Source organism: Moschus berezovskii, chromosome 5, assembly GCF_049115385.1.
Source record: "Moschus berezovskii isolate FMDL1 chromosome 5, NW_MosBer_1.0, whole genome shotgun sequence".
Taxonomy (NCBI): domain Eukaryota; kingdom Metazoa; phylum Chordata; class Mammalia; order Artiodactyla; family Moschidae; genus Moschus; species Moschus berezovskii.
The window spans coordinates 10,450,703-10,468,098 of record NC_142464.1 but is presented as its reverse complement, the minus strand read 5'-3'; the positions used below and the strand labels follow the sequence as shown (position 1 = coordinate 10,468,098).

At 41.0% G+C, this 17,396-nt stretch overlaps 1 protein-coding gene across 7 annotated transcripts in view; it reads right to left on the bottom strand.

The window, feature by feature from the left end:
• The window catches only part of PRDM5 (PR/SET domain 5), a 278,236-nt gene that overhangs the window by 250,035 nt on the left and 10,805 nt on the right, over positions 1-17,396 (bottom strand). The window contains exon 1 of one of the 7 annotated variants that reach the window (XM_088836146.1): positions 14,917-17,221. The exons of the other annotated variants lie outside the window; for them this stretch is intronic. Coding sequence (XP_088692272.1) covers positions 14,917-14,991 — 75 coding nt within the window. The 5' untranslated portion in view covers positions 14,992-17,221. Of the gene's footprint in view, positions 1-14,916; positions 17,222-17,396 lie in introns of those variants that run through there. 7 annotated transcript variants of the gene reach the window in all.

Sequence of the window (17,396 nt, the reverse complement as noted above, 5' to 3'; positions counted from 1 at the left end):
GGGAGACTGTTAAGAGAGATTTAATAGACATAACCAAGTATAAGAGGTGGTCCATGAGAATTCTGGTTCAAAAATAAATAGCTATAAAAACATTTTGGAGGTACTTAGAGTAATTTGAATATGGACTGAAATTAGAAGACATTAAGAAATCACTTATTTTTGTTGGATGCTAAAATGATAGTATGGCTATGTAGGAAAATGTCCTTACGCTGAAATATGGAGGAATGAATGGTCATAATGTCTGCAATTTACTTTGAAATGGTTCAGCAAATAAAACACATATACATATAAATGAAACGAGTTATATTACAGTGAATCAATCTGCAGTTGAATCATTTATATGTAAAATAATGTTTTTCACAAAAGGAGTCTAGAGTCCCCACTTAGAATATAATTATATTTCAAGGCTAACTATTGTGCATGTGTGTGCTCTTACAATTCAAATAGGCCACCAATAAAGTGCATTTCTAAAAAGTTCAATATGAAGAATATAAAATATTTTCCTTTCTCCTTAGTATTAGAACACTGACCTTTGTGAGGGTACTAATGTATCTAGGTAGAAAAACTACATTATCAGCTCTCCATTTAGGCAAAGAGGAGAGCTAACAACCTGAAAACAGAAACCATAGTATGAACCTACCACAAAAGCTCTTAAATGAGAGCTGAGTTGGCAGGTAACAAACACCCTAATGCCTTGGTTACTTCCCCTTTATCCTCATCTGGAATAAGATCATGATAGCTGGGGCTAAAGCAGCCATTTTAAGCCCCAGAGAATTGCAAAAATTTCCACCCTGACATCTGGAGCCACTGAACTGATAGCAGCAAATGCCCACCTTGTTACTGAGACAGCACAACCTCTGAGGTTTAGATTACTGCAGTTGTCTGTTACTCTGCGCTGACAGAGCAAACATCAGGCAAAGAACTGCACTAGTGCCCAGGATAAAGCAGAAACATCTTTATGAAATGCATCAGTTATAAAAGGAGTGTGCTGTGGGAAATGCAGAAGAGTTGTGAAGGAGAAGCACTTCCGGAGTACAGTAACCTGAATGGAGCACCTTTTCCTTCAACCCCAGCTCTAAGCCACTTGTTCTCTTGAGCAAAACAACTTCCACAAGCATGTATGGGAAGTTGCATAAGTGAAGTCTTAGGTCCTGGCACAGAACTGGTGTGAGGCATTCTCCCAAACAGCCTGAGTACTTCACTGGAAAACAGCCCAAGAGGCAGTGCTGAGGGCTGGGAACTAGGAGATCCTATAAAGAAGCTGGAAGTCACAGAAGGCAGGGCCACAGCCCACAGTCCGTCCTGTCCCTGCAGCCCAGCAAAGTGCAAGGAGACCAGAAAGCCAGGAGGAAGCTGAGAGCCCACCTGCTACTGCAGGCCCACAGCAACGAAGAGCCTTCTGCCTACAGGGCAGGACTGATACCACAGTGTTCCCCAATAACCGGTTCTGAGCGTCAGTAAAACCACCACGGCAAACTGCCTATACAAAGGGTCCAGCTGCCTATGAGGCAGACCAAACAGAAAAATAAGACCCATACTTGTAAAACAGAACAGCTATAGGAGAGAGTACTTTACTTAAAGGCAATTACGTTGGGAATTTCCCGGGGGTCCAGTGGTTGAGACTCCATGCTCTCACTGTTGATGGTCTTGATTCAATCCCTGGTCAGGAAACTAAAATCCCACAGGCCATGAAGCATGGCCAAATAAATAAATAAACGGAATATGTCAATTACATAAGGGAATTTTTTTCTTTTTTTAATTATAATTTTTATTTAATAAATGGTACAAAGCACAATGCCATAAACATTAACAGTTAAAATTTCACCAAATGAAAAAAATACTATAGAATACACAGTTGCAAAAAGCTACATTAAGTTATTTTACAACCGCCTCAAGCTGCAAAAAGAAAACAAACCCAATGCCATACCTAAGTTATCCCTCTCTCAAAATAATGCCATTTATATTATAAAACACAAGCTCCCCATCAAAAGACGGGAACTGCTTTTGTTAATTCATATATATGTATATACATATATATGACTGTATCACTTTGCTATACATCTGAAACAAACACACTGTAAATGAAATATAGTACAATATGAAATAAATAAGGGAATTTAAGGGCTTCCCTGGTGGCTCAGATGTTAAAGCGTCTGCCTCCGATGCGGGAGACCCCGGTTCGATCCCTGGGTCGGGAAGATCCCCTGGAGAAGGCAACGGTAACCCACTCCAGTATTCTTGCCTGGAGAATCCCATGGACGGAGAAGCCTGGTAGGCTACAATCCACGGGGTTGCATAGAGTCGGACACGACTGAGCGACGGGACGGAACGGAAGGAGATTCAAGTGCAGCATTCAAAAAAGAAACTTCTAAAACTGAAAAAACATAATTGCCTAGTTAAATGTTTTGGGAGAATAAGTTGAAGGAGAAACACGTATCCAGTCAGGAAATCCTTCAGTCAGATGGGAAGGAGAGCTATTTGATGGTACACACAGATTTCAGACAGAGTATTACCACGTGATATGAGACAGAGAACTGCAAAGTTTCTAAACAAATGAGCCAGAACAAATGACAGAAATCAGAAGAAAATGAACAGCTGGTGCACAAACACACAAAATTAATGTAACACAGTTAACTGGGTAAAGAGGCTTCTCCCCACACTGGTCAGAGTGGCCATCATTAAAATACCTACAAATAATAAATGCTGGAGAGGATGTGGGAAAAGGGAATCCTCTTGCACTGCTGGTAAGAATGTAAATTGGCACAGCCACTATGGAAGACAGTATGGAGATCCCTTAAAAAACTAGGAACAGAACTATCATATGTCCCAACAATCCCACTACTGGGCATATACCATGAAAAAAAAAACTATAATTGAAAGAGACACGTGTTCCCCAACATTCACTGCAGCACATCTTACAAGAGCTAGGACATGAAAGCAGCCCGGATGTCCACCAACAGATGAATGGATACAGAGGATGTGGTACATACAGACAATGGAATATTACTCAGTTTAAAAACTAATTCATTCAAGTCAGTTCTAATGAGGTGGATGAAACTAGAGCCTATTACACAAAGTGAAGGAAGTCAGAGCAACACAAATACTGTATATTAAAGCATCCATGTGGAATCTAGAAATATGGTACTGATGAAACTACCTGCAAGGCAGCAGTGCAGGCACAGGCGCAGAGATCAGTGGGGAGAGACGAACCGAGAGCACAGCGTGGACATACACACATTCCACGTGTATAAACAGGCAGCCCGGAGAACTCACTGTGTGACAGAGAGCGCTCCACTCTGTCCTGTGACAGCCCAGAGGGCTAGGGTGGGCTGGCAACTGGGAGGGGGCGCAGAGGGAGGGAAACATGTGTACCTGTGGCTGATTCGTGATGATGTGTGGCAGAGGCTAACACAACACTGTAGAGCAACTGTTCTCCAATAACTGTATTTTTTTGTATATTTTTCAATATTATACAATTATGGTCTTGGTAATTATTACTCAAGAACAGTTATGTTTTATTAGCATTGTTCAAGTGTCATCACCAAAAGACTGATACTCAAGACATGCTCTATGAAACTTTATATGTATAAGCAATAAAAAAATATATTTTTAAAGAAATGAGATTAAGTAACACACCATTTCATCAAAACTTAGCGGGGTGGAGAGCAGGCAGGAAGATAAAAGCATCTCCAAGGTTGTAGAGTAGGCAAAGGGTAGAGGGAGCAATGGGTGACAGCAAGGAGAAGACGGAAGTAATACAGAAATGAACATCCTGTGGGGAAAAATCATGTTTTGTGGAGAAAACGGCTGAGCTCTAGCCATCAAATGAGAGTCACGTGCACCTGATGATGAGAGGGGAAGGGTGAGTGAATCATCAGTAAAGCTGTGAGCAGCACTGAATAAGAGGGGGAGGGTGACAGTGCCTGGACAGCAAAAACGAGGAGAATGAAAACACAGCAACGAGAGTCATGAGCATAAAGGCGACAAGAACAAAATCCGTTACAGCAGTCAGGACACTGAATACGAGAAATACGAGAGACGCAAGAAGAACCTGAGTGGTTCAAAACTGATAGATTTGTTAAGTAATAAAAACAATAAGTAAGAATATATAGAAATGCCATTAATGTTAAATTTTTCAAAGTTCAATATTCATTAAGGATTCACTCCTACCCTAAAAATAAGAAAGTAATAACTATAAAGTAATTACTTTTCTTGAGGAGAACACTAGGTTATCTATGGCAAATCATGAGGAGGAGCTGCCCACTACCATACAAGCAAGAAATCAACTAACATTTTAAGTTTGCTAAAGAATGCATGTGAAACAGCTCGCCTGTGTTAGAACCACTGGCAGCCGCAGACCCAAGGGGAGCTCACATGCTTACAGACTCCCTTCCCAGGACGTCCCCATATAAGGGGTTCTGGGGGACAGGCAGGAGGACAGAGGCACGTTCAGTGGTGCAGGCAGGGAAGAGGACAGCAGCTGCTGCAAAACATGCTGCACCCTGCATCTCCCACCCTGACCTTCCCGCCCTGTAAGAAGAAAAGCAGCAAACTCTGTCACCTCCAAGACACAAGTAAAGATCCACCTCCACTAAAGGAGGGGCAGGAGGCTCAGGAACCTGAACCACAACCCTCAGAGGACTCCTCCCATTGGGTGAGGGGCAGGAAGCACTCTCCCACAATACATCAACCACTGATGCAAGACAAACGTTTGGCTCTCATGGGAAAGAGAGACAGGAATGCTATGGAAATCCAGCTCCCAGAGCTCAGGCTGACAAATCAACCCTAGGTAAGAGTGAGGCTGAACCAAGACAGAGAACAGAGGCCTCAAATAGCAACACAGCAGTCTACTCCAGGGGAGGGCAGAGCATGCGGCTGGGCGAGAGGGCCCCTCTGTGGGGCAGGCACGCGCGGGCAGAAGAGACCGAGGCAGCTACAGACGCAGAAAAACCTGTAGCACCACCCGAACCGCAAGGCAGCTGAGAAGAGCCTGAAGCCTGGGGTTCACTGAACCCACCTGACCTCCCACCCAGACTGACCCGAACTCCTCTACTAATAACCGGACAAAACAAAAGCATATATTTCAGAGCATAAATACTATTTACTACACTCTTGATTGTTTCGCATGACACTGGCATTCAAAAAGTAAGAATATACAAGGAAGCAAAATCCTCAACAAAATTCCAGGAAACAGACTCCAACAACACATCAAAAAGGATGATACACCATGATCAAGTGGGATTTATCTCAGGGATGCAAGAATTCTTCAGAATATGCAAATCAATCAACGTGATACACCATATCAACAAACTGAAAGATAAAAACCATATGATCATCTCAACAGATGCAGAAAAAGCTTTTGACAAAATTCAACACCCATTTATAATTTTAAAAAACACTCTCCAGAAAGTACGCACAGAAGGAACCCACCTCAAAACAATAAAAGCCATATACAACAAACCCACAGCCAATATTATTCTCATGGTGAAAACAGAAAGCATTTCCTCTACAATCAGGAACAAGACAAGAGTGCCCACTCTTGCCACTATTATTCAACACAATTTTGGAAGTCCTAGCCACAACAATCAGAAGAAAAAAGAAATAAAAGGAATCCAGATCAGAAAAGCAGCAGCAAAACCCTTACTAGATGCAGGTAACATGATACTATACATAGAAAACCCTAAGGATTCCACCAGAAAATTACTAGAGCTAATCAATGAATACAGTAAAGCCACAGGATATAAAATTAACATACAGAAATCCCTTGCACTCTATACACTAACAATGAAAAATGAGAAAGAGAAGTTAAGGAAACAATCCCCTTCACCACTGAAATAAAAACAATAAAATACCTATGGATTAACCTACCAAAAGAGACAAAAGACCTGTATGCAGAAAACTATTTTAAAAAAAATGATGAAAGAAATCAAAGATGACATAAATAGAAGGAGAGATATAACATTTTTAGATTGGAACAATCAATATTGTGAAAATGACTATAGTACCCAAAGTAATCTATAGAGTCAAAGGAATCCCTATCAAACTACCAATGGTATTTTTCACAGAACAAGAACAAAAAAATTTCACAATTTATATGGAAACACAAAAGACCCCGAATAGCCAAAGCAATCTTGAAAATGAATGGAGCTGGAGGAATCAAGCTTCCTGACTTCAGACTATCCTACAAAGCTACAGTCATTAAGACAGTATGGTACTGGCACAAAAACAGAAATATGGACAAATGGAAGAAGGCAGAAAACCCAGAGATAAACCAACACACTTATGGGCACCTTATCTTTGACAAAGGAGGCAAGAATATACAGTGGAGAAAAGATAGCCTCTTCAATAAGCGGTGCTAGGATTTTTGGACATCTACATGTAAAAGAATGAAACTAGAGCACTTTCTAACACCATACACAAAAATAAATTCAAAATGGACTAAAAACTTAAATGTAAGGAGAAGCTCTTAGAGGAAAACATAAGCGGCACACTTTTTCATATACATGACAGCAAGATACTTTTTGACTCACCTCCTAGAATAATGGAAATAAAAACAAAAGTAAATAAATGGGAATTAATTAAACTTAAAAGCTGTGCACAGCAAAGGAAACAAAAAATAAGATTAAAAACCAACCCTCAGAATGGGAGAAAATAATTGCAAATGAAACAATAACAAAGAATTAATTTCCAAAATATACAAGCAGCACATGCAACTCAATACCAGAAAAACAAACAACTCAATCAAAGAATGGGCAGAAAACCTAAACAGACATTTTCCCAAAGAAAACATATAGACGGCCAACAAACACATGGAAAGATGATCAACATCACTCAGTATTAGAGAAATGCAAATCAAAACTACAATGAGGTTATCACCTCACAGTCAGAATGACCATTATTAAAAATCTACAAACAATAAATGCTGGCAAAGATGTGGAGAAAAGTTAACCCTCTTGCACTGTTGTTGGGAATACAAACTGACACAGGCACTATGGAGAAAAGTACAGAGACCCCTTAAAAAACTAGGAATAGAACTACCATATAACCCAACAATCCCACTACTGGGCATCAGTTCAGTTCAGTTCAGTCGCTCAGTCGTGTCCAACTCTTTGCGACCCCATGAATCACAGCACGCCAAGCCTCCCTGATCATCACCAACTCCCGGAGTTCACTCAAACTCATGTCCATCGAGTCGGTGATGCCATCCAGCCATCTCACTCTCTGTGGTCCCCTTCTCCTCCTGTCCCCAATCCCTCCCAGCATCAGAGTCTTTTCCAGTGAGTCACCTCGTCGCATGAGGTGGCCAAAGTGTTTCAGTTTTAGCATCAGTCCTTCCAATGAACACCCAGGATTGATCTCCTTTAGAATGGACTGGCTGGATCTCCTTGCAGTCCAAGGGACTCTCAAGAGTCTTCTCCAGCACCACAGTTCAAAAGCATCAATTCTTCGGCGATCAGCTTTCTTCACAGTCCAACTCTCACATCCATACATGACCACAGGAAAAACCATAGCCTTGACTAGATGGACCTTTGTTGGCAAAGTAATGTCTCAACTTTTTAATATGCTATCTAGGTTGGTCATAACTTTCCTTCCAAGGAGTAAGCGTCTTTTAATTTCATGGCTGCAATCAGCATCCACAGTGATTTTGGAGCTCCCAAAAATAAAGTCTGACACTGTTTCCACTGGTTCCCCATCTATTTCCCATGAAGTGATGGGACCAGATGCCATAATCTTCGTTTTCTGAATGTTGAGCTTCAAGCCAACTTTTTCACTCTCCTCTTTCACTTCCATCAAGAGGCTCTTTAGTTCTTCTTCACTTTCTGCCATAGGGGTGGTGTCATCTGCATATCTGAGGTTATTGATATTTCTCCCAGCAATCTTGATTCCAGCTTATGCTTCTTCCAGCCCAGTGTTCCTCATGATGTACTCTGCATAGAAGTTAAATAAGCAGGGTGACAATATACAGCCTTGACGTACTCCTTTACCTATTTGGAACCAGTCTGTTGTTCCATGTCCAGTTCTAACTGTTGCTTCCTGACCTGCACACAGGTTTCTCAAGAGGCAGGTCAGGTGGTCTGGGATTCCCATCTCTTGAAGAATTTTCCACAGTTTATTGTGATCCACACAGTCAAAGGCTTTCGCATAGTCAATGAAGCAGAAATAGATGTTTTTCTGGAACTCTCTTGCTTTCTCCATGATCCAGCGGATGTCGGCAATTTGATCTCTGGTGCCTCTGCCTTTTCTAAAACCTACTTGAACATCTGGAAGTTCATGGTTCACGTATTGCTGAAGCCTGGCTTGGAGAATTTTGAGCATGACTTTACTAGCGTGTGAGATGAGTGCAATTGTGCGGTAGTTTGAGCATTTTTGGCATTGCCTTTCTTTGGGATTGGAATGAAAACTGACCTTTTCCAGTCCTGTGGCCACTGCTGAGTTTTCCAAATTTGCTGGCATATTGAGTGCAGCACTTTCACAGCATCATCTTTCAGGATTTGAAATACCTCAACTGGAATTCCATCACCTCCACTAGCTTTGTTCGTAGTGATGCTTTCTAAGGCCCACTTGACTTCACATTCCAGCATGTCTGGCTCTAGGTGAGTGATCACACCATCGTGATTATCTTGGTCGTGAAGATCTTTTTTGGTATGGACCTAACAGAAGCAGAAGATATTAAGAAGAGGGCATAAACAGTGGGCATAAACACTGAGGAAACCTGGCATAAACTAGGTTTATGGGCATAAACACTGAGAAGAACTACTGGGCACAAACACTGAGAAAACCGTAACAGAAAGAGACACACGTAGCCCACTGCTCACCGCGGTTCTTTCTACGATAGCTAGGACATAGGAGATGGCTCTTGAGAGTCCCTTGGACAGCACGGAGATCAAACCAGTCAATCTTAGAGGAAATCAGGCCTAAATGTTCCCTGGAAGGACTGATGCTGAAGCTCCAATACTTTGGCCACATGATGCAAAAACTGACTCATTGGAAATGACCCCTGTGCTGGGAAAGATTGAGGGCAGGAGGAGAAGGGGACGATAGAGGATGAGATAGTTGAATGGCATCACCAACTCGATGGACATGAGTTTGAGTAAGCTCTGGGAGTTGGTGATGGACAGGGAAGCGAGGCGTGCTGCAGTCCATGGGGTCATAAAGAGTCGGACACGACTGAACGACTGGACTGAACTGAGGACACAAAAACAACCTAGATGTCCATCAACAGATGAATGGATACAGAATCTGTGGTACATATATACAATGGAATATTACTCAGCTACAAGAAATGAATGCATCAGTCATTTCTAATGAGGTGGATGAACCTAGAGTCTATTATACACAGTGAAGTAAATCAGAAAAAGAAAGCCCAATATTGTATATTAAAGCACATATATGGAATCTCGGAGAAGGCAATGGCAAGCCACTCCAGTACCCTTGCCTGGAAAATCCCATGGATGGAGGAGCCTGGTGGGCTGCAGTCCGTGGGGTCACTAAGGGTCGGACACGACTGAGCGACTTCACTTTCACTTTTCACTTTCACACATTGGAGAAGGAAATGGCAACCCACTCCAGTGTTCTTGCCTGGAGAATCCCAGGGAAGGGGGAGCATGGTGGGCTTCCGTCTATGGGGTCACACAGAGTCGGACACGACTGAAGTGACTTAGCAGCAGCAGCAGTAGCAGCAGCATATGGAATCTAGAAAGATGGTACTGATGAACCTATTTGCAGGGCAGCAATGGAGACGCAGACATAGAGAACAGGCCTGGGGACACACGAGGGGGAAGGAGAGGGTGGGATGATTTGAGAGAATAACATTGAAACATACACATCACCATATGTAAAAGAGATGACCAGTGATAGTTCAAAGCATGAAGCCAGTGCTCTGTGACAACCGAGAGGGACAGTGTGGGGAGGGAGGTGTCTGTGGGGGGGTTCAGGATCGGGGAGGGGAACACATGTGTATCTATGGCTGATTCATGTTGATCTATGGCAAAAATATCACAGTACTGTAAAATATTTATCCTCCAATTAAAATAAATTAATTTTTTAGTACAGCCTGAAGTCTGGCAGGTTGATTCCCCCAGTTCCATTCTTCTTTCTCAAGATTGCTTTGGCTATGCGAGGTTTTTTGTATTTCCATACAAATTGTGAAATTATTTGTTCTAACTCTGTGAAAAATACCATTGCTAGCTTGACAGGGATTGCATTGAACTTATAAATTACTTTGGGTAATATATTCATTTTCACAATATTTATTCTTCCAATCCATGAACATGGTATATTTCTCCATCTATTACTGTCCTCTCTGATTTCTTTCACCAATGTTTTATAGTCTTCTATATATAGGTCTTTTGTTTCTTTAGGTAAATATATTCCTATTTTATGGTTTTCGTTGCAACAGTGAATGGAATTGTTTCCCTAATTTCTCTATTTTCTCATTATTAGTGTATAGGAATGCAAGGGATTTCTGTGTGTTGATTTTATATCCTGCAACTTTACTATATTCATTGATCAGCTCTAGTAATTTTCTGGTAGAGTCTTTAGGGTTTTCTGTGTATAGGATCATGTCATCTGCAAACAGTGAGAGTTTTACTTCTTCTTTTCCACTTTGAATTCCTTTTATGTCTTTTTCTGCTCTGATTGCTGTGGCCAAAACTTCCAAAACTATGCTGAATAGTAGTGGTGAGAGTGGGCACCCTTGTCTTGTTCCTGACTTTAGGGGAAACACTTTCAATTTTTCACCATTGAGGATAATGTTTGCTGTGGGTTTGTCATATATAGCTTTTATTACGTTGAGGAATGTTCCTTCTATTCCCGCCTGCTGGAGGGTTTTGATCATAAATGGATGTTGAATTTTGTCAAAGGTTTTCTCTGCATCTATTGAAATAATCATATGGTTTTTATTTTTCAATTTGCTAATGTGGTGTATTACATTGATTGATTTGCGGATATTGAAGAATCCTTGCATCCCTGGGATAAAGCCCACTTGGTCATGATGTATGATCTTTTAAATGTGTTGTTGGATCCTGATTGCTAGAATTTTGTTAAGGATTTTTGCATGTATGTTCATCAGTGATATTGGCCTGAAGCTCTCTTTCTTTGTGGCATCTTTGTCAGGTTTTGGTATTAGGGTGATGGTGGCCTCATAGAATGAGTTAGGAAGTTTTTACCTTCCTCTGCAATTTTCTGGATTGCACAAAGCCACAGTCATCAAGACAGTATGGTACTGGCATAAAGACAGAAATATAGATCAACGGAACAAAATAGAAAGCCCAGATATAAATCCATGCACCTATGGACACCTTATCTTTGACAAGGGAGGCAAGAATATTCAATGGAGAAAAGACAATCTCTTTAACAAGTGGTGCTGGGAAAACTGGTCAACCACTTGTAAAAGAATGAAACTAGAACACTCCCTAACACCATACACAAAAATTTAAAAATAAAAATAAAATAAATTAATTTTTTAAAAAAGAATAGCATAGAAACACACATTACCATATGTAAAACAGATAGCAAATGGGACTTTGCTGTGTGACACAGGGAGCTCAAACCAGGGCTCTGTGACCACCCAGGAGTGGAATTAGGGTGGCATGTGGGAGGGAGGTTCAAGGAGGAGGGGACATGTATACTTGTGCATGATTCATGCTGCTGTATAGCAGAGGCCAACACAATACTGTAAAGCAATTATCCTTCAATAAAAAAAGAGAGGAAAAAAAAACCATAAAAGGAAGCAAGGAGAAAAAATACAGCCCATCGTGAAGAAGCAAAGCAAGCAGCAGAATCAGATGCAGAAATGACACAGACGTTAGAACTATCAGACAAGCACTTTAACAGTGACTATGATTAATTTATTAAAGAATCTACTAGAAAAGGCAGATAACATGCAAGAATACAGTAGATTTCAACTAAGACACGGACACTACAAAAGGGAATCCAGTGGAAATGCTAGAAATAAAAAACATGGTTTCAAACATGAATTCCTTTGACAGAATCACCAGGTAACATGACACACTGAGAAAAGAAGCAATAAACTTGAAGGCAATAGAAATTACCTATTAAAATGAAACACAGAGTGGGAAAATAGGAAAAATAAAGCAGAACAAAATATGTAAGAGCTGTGAGACAATATCATCAACTGGTCTGACATGCACGCAATTGGAGTCCCAGAAGAAGAAAGGAAGTTTGGGCCAGAAGTAATATTTGAAGAGAAAATGGCTAAGAATCTTCCAAAAATGATAAAAGACATCAAACTACACATAAAAGAAGCAAGTTTTTTTTTTTATTTTAAACACATCATATTCAAACTGCTAAAAGCCAAAGAAAACTAGAAAAATCTTGAAAGCAGAGGGGGAAAAAAAGAGAATGTGTGAAGAACATAACAATTATATGTTATAACCTCTGGAAAGCAAACTTTCCAGAAAAGTTGTAAGTCAAAAAAAGAACAAGTAATATCTTTAATATAATGAGAAAGAAAAAAAAAAACCTGTCAATCTGGAGAAGGTATCTTTCAAACACAAATGCAATACTTTTTCCAGAAAACAAAAACTGAGAAAACTCATTGCCATTAGACTTGTGATACAAAAAATATTCAAAGGATATGGCTCTCACATAAGGAACAGGATACCTTTCAAAACAAAGAAATGATGAGCTCCAGAAACCAAAATAAAGGTAAATAACACAATATGCCTTATTTTTTAATTGCTCTAAAAGATAATTGATGGTATAAAGGGAAAAGAATAAAAGTGTAATGTAAGCTTTGTAACACATAAAACAGACGAAAATGATGTTATAAAGGATGGGAAGGAGGAACTGCTGGTAGCTGTTATCTCACTGCCTTTTTGATACCTGTTATCTAATAAACTGGTCAAAATCAACATGGCTTAAACCAAATTCCAGATCTCCCCCCTTCAAATCTGCTGCAAAAAAATCTTCCCCATCTCAGTTGCTGGCTGACAATCCAATCCTCCCAATTTCTCAGGCTAAAATCCTTGGAATCATCTTTGATCCTTGCCTTTCTTCCACTTATCTCATCAGCACATTCTCTCTTCAAACTACACTGCCAACATTGCCACCATCTTCGTCTAAACCACCATCACCTCTCACATGGATTACTGCAGAAGAATACTAACAAGTCTCCCAGTGTACTCTGAGGCCAACTATTCTCAACACAGCAGTCAGAGCAATCCTTGATAAACTCAAGTCAGGTCATGTCCCTCCTTGGCCTAAAACCCTGCCATGGCTTCCTATTCCACTCAAAGTAGAGCCAACGGCTTCACAGTAGCCTGAAAGGCCCTTCACGGTCTCTCTTGCCTTCTCTCCTAATACCCAGCCCCCTGACAAGACCACTCCAGCCTCACTGCTCTCCTTATTCCCTGAACAAAGCAAGCAAACTCTCATCTTAGGGCCTCTGCTCTAACTGCTGCCTTTCTTCCTCTAGCAGTGTTTAGCTCCTTCCCTCCCATCGTTTAAGTCACTGCCCATATTTCCCCTGCTTAGGATGACCTGGACCAATCACCTATTCAGAATAACATCCATCCACACACCCACACACCCCACCAAGTCAACAATACCCAGCTCTACTTTTTCTTTTTTTTCAAGGACTTTCAACATTTTAGCACAGTATAAAATGTTTCTAATTTTTCATTGTCAATTTTCTGTCCTGACTCCCGTCACTAAAATGCAACCTAAGTAAGGGCCAGAATTTCTATTTTGTTCACTACTGCATTCCAAATAGCTGGTACAGATCTTGGCAATAAACATTTAGTGGATAAGTGTGTAAAACAAGCCCCAATCAAGTGAAAATCACGTCATATCGCCCTTATAGAACATGTGATTAAAAATATTAGAGCCAAAGCAGGTTACTTAGAGGGATCTCTATAAGCAACTGCTGAAATGGTAGATGATGAAATGAGTTTACTCTTTTCTTATTTCTGTAAAGTAACTTTATGAAAGACTGTGTATATGTATGTGTCTATACTAATGGAAATGAGCATGGATACGGCATTTTATCAGTATGCAGAAAAATAATTTCCGGTCTTTTTTCGTGAAAAAGGTATATGGAAAGATCTGAGTTCAGATTCTGATTGATTCCCTTCTTGGGATATAACCTTCCTCACAATCAGTTTCCTCAAGGACAATAACCGCCACCTTGCAGACTTAGTGGAGGGCTGAACTACAAACCATGAGACCCCTCTAGTGACTGCTCTGTCACTCTCCCTTCTGTCTCTGGCAACAGCCCCAGAGCCTAATGACTGCAGCTGCTTAATAAACATTTGCTGAACTAACTGAAGCTGTTACAATCACAAAAACCAACCAAAACCTGAATCTGTAATAACACCAAGAAATACAAAACTTCAGTCATTTGTAGAGGGTGAACGTGTGAACCCAACAGAAAAGAGACAGCACACAGGGCAGGCATCAGTGGTGACTATTTCCCTCTGGTCATGTTTCCAGGCTAGCTTTCACCAGCCACCAGGAATCATAAACAAACACCTACAGGCAGAATTTTAGCTGGTGCACAAAAACCCCTTAAGACTTCCTCACGAGAGTCACCTTCTAAGCTGATCAACAAAACACCTTATTCCACAAAAGCTGCTCTTTTATTAACATTTATGCAAAGTGAGTTTTCCTCTGTCCTTTCACTTACTTTACTTTTGGAGACCACCCAGAAAATGGGTGTTTTTCTCTTTCCCGTGTTTCTCTAACCTTACACAACTAGGCTGTTTCTGTTTATTTTTAGCTTCCTGTATTTTCACAAATTCAAGATTTAAATATCAGAGATTTTTCTCTTTGGATTTTACCTTACCGAAAGTCTCCACCACAAAGCCCTCCAAGAGAACCCAGGTGTCTGCCTTGCGTGAGGAAGCAGGAGTCTGTGAGGCCGCTGTGGGTGGCAGGACTCCAGGCAAAGCTCACCTTGGCTTCAGTGTCTTCATCTGTCAGACGAGAACGTGCAGACTGGATTCCCGCTGACCTTCTTCTCAACACCATCACTTGGAACGTGATCAGAATCTATGCTTCCTCCTACTTCTAACGTACATGTGCTCTCTTCCTCAACCACTCACTCAGGTTTTACTGCGTGAATGCCAACCTTGTTGACCTCTGCCAGGATCAACGCTGAACACAAGGCAGAACAGTCATCAATAGGGTAGATGTATATCGTGGACATTTCACTGGGACCAGTAGTTGAGGGTTAATTCACTGCAAAACGATCTATATAACATAGACAAGAAGAATTACACTTTGGAGCTATGACAGGGTGTACAATGTGTGTGTGCTAAGCCACTTCAGTCATGCCTGACTTTTTGAAACTATAGCCCACCAGGCTCCTCTGTCCATGGGATTCTCCAGGCAAGAATACTGGAGTGGGTTGCCATTTCCTCCTCCAGAGGATCTTCCGGACCCAGGGATCGAACCCAGGTCTCCTGTACTGGCAGGTGGGATTCTCTACCACCGAGCCACCTGGGAAGCCCATGTAGCCTCTAGAAAACTGCAAAATTCAAGGAAAAGTAAACTCTCTCTTTGGAGCCTCCAGAAGGAACCAGCCCTGACCACCCAGTTTAGATTTATATTCTCCAGAACAGAAAAGGATACATTTATCCTTTTAAGCCAGATAATTTGCCACAGTAGCAATAGGAAACTAACACTGTACCTCAGGGCTATCAAAACAGACACAGTTCCATCTGTGGAACCTGCATTTGTTCAGGAGAAGAGCAAAGTTTACCTCTGTTAGTACGTTTTACTCTTCTCTCAACCCTATGAAGTAGATATTGTTACTGTACCCATTCTCAGATAAAGAAGTTTAGGCAAAAAGCAGTTGGCCAGTGTGACTGGTTAAGTATTGCCTGGGCGACAGAGTAAATGGTGGACCCACGACGCTAATTTCAGTGAGTCTGACCCGACTTTGTGCTCTTAATCAGTTTGGAGTTGAATGGTTTGTAGGCAGAATTACTAAAACTGAAGCAGTCCTTTAAAGATCAGACCTCGTGACACACATTATTTCAGACTGAGGAAGTTGGGAGACTGCCCTGGCGTTCGTGGGCACAGGGGGCCACTCAGGAACCCCTTGGGCAAAAAAGCAGTGATGAGAGGGAAGCAAGCCAGGAACTGAGCTATCCCAGAGGGGGCAATTCATTGCAGCTACTGTGTACCAAGTTAAGGAGACCTCAGCCTCATCAATGCTCTTAACTGCTTCTACCGGAATTAGGGGGCCAAAAATATGAGAAAAATACTATACCCACGTCATTTATATTTAGCTGTTTTCTTTTTTTGCTTTTCCTCAGCTTTCCTTTCAGTCTTTAGTTCTTTTTAGAAATACAAACCCCGCTCAGCTATGCTAAGGGCATGCAAGTTAATGGGCTTCTACATATAAATGAAAACAACTACATGTCAGAAGATAAGGTCAGGCAGGCTTTAGCCTGCTAATGAAGAAAGAATTGGAAAGGACAAAAAAAAATTTAAAGTCTACATTAGGACAACTGAAAATTTTGACAAGAAGTAATCATTGAGGAAATATGTAATCTATAAACTGGGGATAATAGTAAACTCTTGAAGACTGCTACACAATAAAATAACAACGCAAGTGCACAGGAAACAAAAAAAGAAAGCAGAATTCAAAATGTTTGACTGTGTGTGACAGTCCCAGGTGGGACCACAGGCTCCACGGTACAAGGTGACACTTCAGTGGAAATGTTTAACAACTTCCTTGGTCTGAAATAAGGTATATCACGAAGTCTAACCTTTAAAGGACTGTTTCAATTTTATTTTCAGTAATTCTACCAACAAATCATTCAACTCCAAACTGATTCAGAGCACAAAGTCGGGTCAGACTCACTGAAATTACTGTCATGGGTCCACCATTTACTCTGTCACCCAGGCAATACTTAACGAGTCACACTGGCCAACCACTTTTTGCTTCAATTTCTTTATCTGAGAATGGGTACAGTAACTATCTACTTTACAGGGTTGAGAGAAGAGTAAAACGTACTAACACAGCCAAACTTAAAGTGCTTAATAAAAAGACAACAATAATGTGACCCCATAAATTCAAATCCATAAGGCCTTGATTCCCCCAGCACTTTCTGATGACTTACTATAATGACCACTGGGGTTTCTCCCTCTTAACTACTTTCTTTAAATTAATCTTTTATTGAAGGATAATTGCTTTACAGAATTTTGCTGCTTGCTGTCAAACCTCAACATGCAGCCATAGGTATACATATATCCCCTCCCTTTTGAACCTCCCTCCCACTCCCCTCCCCATCCCACCCCTCCAGTTTTATATAGAGCCCCTGTTTGAGTTTCCTGAGCCATACAGCAATTCCTGTTGGCTATCTATTTTACACATGATAATGTAAGTTTCCACGTCACTCTCTCCACACATCTCACCCTCTCCT